The 5,353-nt window shown below is 40.0% G+C and overlaps 1 protein-coding gene across 1 annotated transcript; it reads right to left on the minus strand.

Moving 5' to 3' along the window:
- Nucleotides 1–259: 259 nt before the first annotated feature.
- On the minus strand, nt 260–3,532 carry LOC115594393 (uncharacterized). Its single transcript, XM_030438454.1, has 4 exons — nt 3,056–3,532; nt 2,592–2,797; nt 966–1,080; nt 260–510 (listed from the first exon to the last, which is right to left on the minus strand). The coding sequence occupies exons 1-4, from the start codon at nt 3,515–3,517 to the stop codon at nt 337–339; spliced, it is 957 nt and encodes a 318-aa protein (XP_030294314.1). The 5' UTR covers nt 3,518–3,532; the 3' UTR covers nt 260–336.
- Between the last annotated feature and the right edge of the window lie 1,821 nt (nt 3,533–5,353).

Below are 5,353 nucleotides of genomic sequence, written 5' to 3' on the forward strand. Positions count from 1 at the left end.
GCAGTCTCATCAATGATATTTGGTCGGACCGAACCTGTTTGGTCACCATATTATCAGCCCTGTCAATCATTTGAGGGGAAACATCAGTGATTAGACTTCAGAACAACTGTCACAAAGCAAGATCCAGTGATGTAATGACTCTCCTGTCTTTGATAGGTTCTTTGTTACACTGCAGGCTGGAGAAAGACAAGAACCAAAACCTCCAACAGCAGCTCAACTCTTCCAACACTAACCAGAAGAAACAACTCACACAGTGGAATCAAACTTGGACAATTATTGTAGTTGTTGTTATTGTTGTAGCTTCTGTACATATTCATGTGTACAGACGACAGACACTTAATTTAGCGGCTCAGCTCTCTCCAGTGGTGACGAGTCATCAGGCCACAGTTCCCTGACTAACTCTTCAGCTTGTTGGAAGTCCTGAAATTCCCAAGGCTTCGCAATTGCAGGTTTTGCTTTTTCGCAGTACTTGAGGTTCCGTCTCAGTCGGGCAGGATCAAACTTCAGCACCTTAAACAGAAACAGAGAAGAAGATGACGAGCAGTGATGAAGGAGTTTGGTTCAGCAGTCTGTCCACTCGTCAGAGCTCCAGGAACAGAGGCTGTTTTAATGTTCATAACACACAAACTGAGTTGACCTGCCTTCTAATAATGAAGCTTGTAAACAGCATAAAGTAACGTTGGAAGTGGAGCTGAACTGACATGTTCTCACCTCCTCTCAGCTCGGAGACAACGGACGCGTTATACAACACATAACACATGACAATGAATTGTATTTGTATTATCACAGATAACCAGTGAAATAAATCTAATCAAACAAAAAGTTAATAATTGTATTGAAACTTTAGTTTTTTACCTACTTGAATAAGAAGATATTTCCTCCCCATCACTTTTAAACAAAATCATCACTTTTAAGTGAAATACTGAGAACCAGACTGAAATAGATACATAAATAAATAAAGGTACCTGTCTGCCCACATGCAGGGCGACAGCAACATGATCCCAAACATAATACTCATGGCGAGAGGACACCATCCCTGCTTCCATCTGGTTTTCATCAGGTCTCTGGACCAACTCATAGCTGAGAGAAAACAGAGACAAAGAAAATATCTGAAACTCTGACTCATGTCAGCGATCACTGCTCTGTTACTGCAGCTATGGCAGCTGAAGAGAGCCAACCAGAAATCACATCCTCCAGGTCCTGCTGCAGCTGTGTGACTGTATTTCTCAGGTAATCCAACATAATTTTAAAGTTTATTTATCTTGAAAATTAAAATTGTCTGAACCAATAAAGAAGTAAAAATTGTAATCTTAAAGGTAACGAGTAACTTAAGCTGTCAAACAGATGTAGTGGAGTAAATGGTATAATGTTTGCAAGTATGAAAGTATAAAGTTGGACAAAATGTTAATACCCAAGTAAAGTACAAGTACTTCAGTACTTAAAGCTGCAGTCTGGAGTTTTGAGAAAAAAGTGGACTCAGTCAGAAGATTTGAATGATACAGCTTGCAGGTCAGTCCTTCTTCCTCCCTGCTGCTGCAGCCCTGCCTTCTAAGCCCCTCCCTACTGTGCATGAGCAGGCTTGTAACCACGGCAACAGAGGACTCAGATAACATGACGGCGCATTCAAAATACCAACAACAACATAAGCCCTGATTGTTCTATTTCTGATCAATACAACTAAATTACAGTGGCGAGTGCCTCATGCAGATCACTGTAGATATCCAGAGTAACAAACAATATTCCTCACATCACCGTAGACGAGTTACCAGGTGATCATTCAGGTGATCATCATCACCATGCTGCCTTTCTGAAGCATGAGCAATGTTATTTCTGTAAACCAGTTCAACCACTTCAGAGCTCCTGAACACAAACTAATGTTATTATAACTGCCTGCTCACTTAAAGATACTTTTGCTAACCAGTAGCCATAAAGACAAAGCTGAACACAGGAGTTAGCATACAACCTAACAAGCTAGATTTAGCAACAAGCTACATAGCTCAACTGCAACATTGCAAGGAGATATGAGCTATTGCGAGTTTTACTGTAACCACGCCATCTTAGCCTTGTGGTTAAAACAGAATGAAACATATATCAAGCAGAGGTCCAGACAGTCCAGCAGAAAATAGCTAACTCTGCATTGCTGTTGAGTCTTCACAAATCCCGCAGCTCCTTCACCACTGACATGACACTCCGATATTCGTCCTAGTTCTCTTTCTGGCTCGGTCCAATTCTCTCTTTTCACACTGCTTTCCTTCTTCAGTCTTCTTATTTCTTCTCTTTGAAGTGGTCAATTGTAGGGCATGTTTCTGCTCTGTTGTTGTTGTCTGTTCTCTGCCATTCTTTACAGTTTGAGCTTGAACATATCTGATCAGGTGAGAGCAGATGCTGCACCTGCGTGGGGGAGTGGGGCTGCAGCAGCGTATGCACAAGAGTGATTGACAATTCTCTGACACGCCCCTTGGCTCTGATTAGTTGTATTCTACCAGGAGCGATGGTTTGTATGTTATTCTAATGTCAGATCATAAAAACAATTTTAGCAAATATAACCATAAATAGTTACAGACTACAACTTTAAGTACAGTATTTTGTACCTGTGTGTCTCACACATGGCCTCAGGCCGCCAGATGAAGCGGCCATCTTTGTAGGAGCAGACAGAGTTTGGGTCGTCAGTCAGCAGAGGACGGTCTGAGAACTGCTCCTGATTGGCTGGGCTGTGGACCAGTATAACGTACATCACTTCCTTTTGGTACAGGACGGTCTTGTACACCCGCATGACCGGCTGATAACCGGAGCAACACTGGGACAATAAAAGAGATGTATCAAAAATACATTAATCAAGCTCCCTGTTAGTGTCCTGAAAACAACAACAGACAACATCTACTCTCCTTCCTTTCACTTTAAAGGAACACTACGTAGCTTTAGAGAAGAAACTCAGAGTTTTAATATTTACAATATAAATGAGGTAACAACACAAACTATTGTCCATAAGTGAATCAACAAGCTGTTCTCATTTCTTCAACTAAAGTTTGGATTGCTCCTTTCAGTAATCTGCTACCTGCTGGCTGTAGGCCTCCAGCACCTCCTCCAGGGGGAAGGTGAAGCGGTACGAGCCCAGCCTGGAGAGCTCGGAGAAGGACGGGGAGGTGGCAAACTTCTTCAGGAAGCTCTGCTGCATCTGGACCTGCTCCTGCGTCCGGTCGGGGTAGGTCGTCTCCAGGAGCCTCCTCTCAGCTGATGTGATGTCATCAGGCGTCACAGCCAGACTCCACCACACCAGAGAGCCTTTATGTGGGCTCTTGAAGCCATTTTTCCATCTGATGCCACGTAACCCATATTGCTTTGTGTCGTGTTTCAGATGAGTCACATGGAGCTCTGGTCGGGGGTATAATGGGATGTTTTCTTTGAGGAGATATTGGTTCTCCAAATCCTTTGCTTCCTCTTTCAAATCTGTCAGCTTCAAGTGCTGACCTTCCCAATAATATTCATCATATCCTCTGCTGTTTTTCCCTGTCTTCATGGTCCTTTACTGTTATTATCTGCTCACTCGTTTGTGCTCACAAGAGAAGTTATCTCTGATCTCAACAGGGAATTAAACATTAACTACTGAAGAGGCGTGTCTCTGTGTGAGACACCATGTGAGTACAGAGACGGGGAGAGACAGAAGGCCTGTGTACTACTGTATTTATAACCATAAACTACTGTTATTAACATTGGCCCTTATCCTCTTCTGTAATAAGTGATACACATGAAGACAGCTCTTTAAAATTAAATTTACTTTGCCATGATTATATATTAGGTTCATTTAATCATGGGAATATAGTAAATTTAGTTTGAATACTTTTAAAACACTTTTAATCCCACTGTAAATACTTTTACCAGTTCCATTTTTAACACAGGACTTGTACTTGTAACAGAGTATTTCTAATGTGTGGTATTAGTACATTTACTGCAGTAAAGGATCTAAATACTTCTTCCATGATAATTATTGATAACAATTATTAAAATTAAATTAATCAAGATTTATGAAGTTAATACTGTTACTGACCTCAGAATTCAAGAAAAACTAACTACTAGTACACTACAGTGAAACATTTTAAATGATAAATTTGTGATTATTGTGCATAAATATTGCAATAAAGTTGGTTTAAGATTGCCTCACACGGGGCACCATTGTTGGTATTGGTGTTAGGGCAGGTGTGGGTCATAGAAACTTATTATTATTGATAGTAATTATTCAAATTAAATTAATCAGTATGTATAAAGTTAATGCTGTTAGTGACCTCCGAATAAAAGAAAATCTAACCACTACTACAATACTGTGCATGAATATTGCAGTAAAGATGGTTTAAGATTGCCTCACACGGGGCATCATTGGTGGAATTAGTGCTAGGGCAGTTGTGGTTAATAGAATGTGAAAATGATTGATAATTATTATTCAGATTAAATTAATCAGAATTCGAAAAAACATAATAATTACAACCATGCACCACCCTGGAATCAATATTCTGATAAAGAAATGTGATGTTCAGGACTGTACTGTACAACAGAATGTGACAAAGAGACGGTTGTATGTGCAGTAAATGTCGTATGCTGGCCTCCCTCTTCGTGCTGAAGTAGTTTATCCAGCAAGCCCAAACAATCGAGTATGCCCAGAAAAGTCTCACAGGCCGAACAGGTGGCATTTTCTCTGACCTTTACTGAGGAACATATCTCGACTGTGAAATTGCAAAACAAAATATCCATAAATACAGGTTTTTAAAATGTAGCCATACAAACAGATTCATAATCACAATGACTTAAGTACAGACAACATTGATCAATATGCACAAACAGAGAAAAAGTGTAGTAGAACGCTTCAAAATGAATATAACAGCATGAATCAGAACAATATCTGAGCTACATGGTTAACAAGTTACAGCTGAGCAAATCTGCCTGTTATACATACATGGATGAATTATTACAATGTACGAAATAAAAACGATTGTAATACACAACCAATCCTCACTAAACTTATAAACAATAAAAACTTATGGATATGGCCTTCTGTGGCTTCAATGAAAAAATGTAATCTTTCCACAGCACAAAGGACGATGAGAATAGTCTGCAGCACCAGTCATGTGCTCTCCTTCTCCCAAAACCGAAAGTGAAACTTAAGTCTGCATTCAACCTTTGCGTCCACAGGGGGCAGCATTGCACTGTATTAAAACATCATATAGCTTAACAGTTCAGTATACGGCATTCAGAGGCCATGACATGTCGTCAGCAGTTCTCTCCTGCTTAATAAAACATATCAAAATATCAGTATAATTATCAGATGATGACTGAACATTCAATCTTGTCACATGCTAACTGT

Source organism: Sparus aurata, chromosome 13, assembly GCF_900880675.1.
Source record: "Sparus aurata chromosome 13, fSpaAur1.1, whole genome shotgun sequence".
Classification (NCBI taxonomy): domain Eukaryota; kingdom Metazoa; phylum Chordata; class Actinopteri; order Spariformes; family Sparidae; genus Sparus; species Sparus aurata.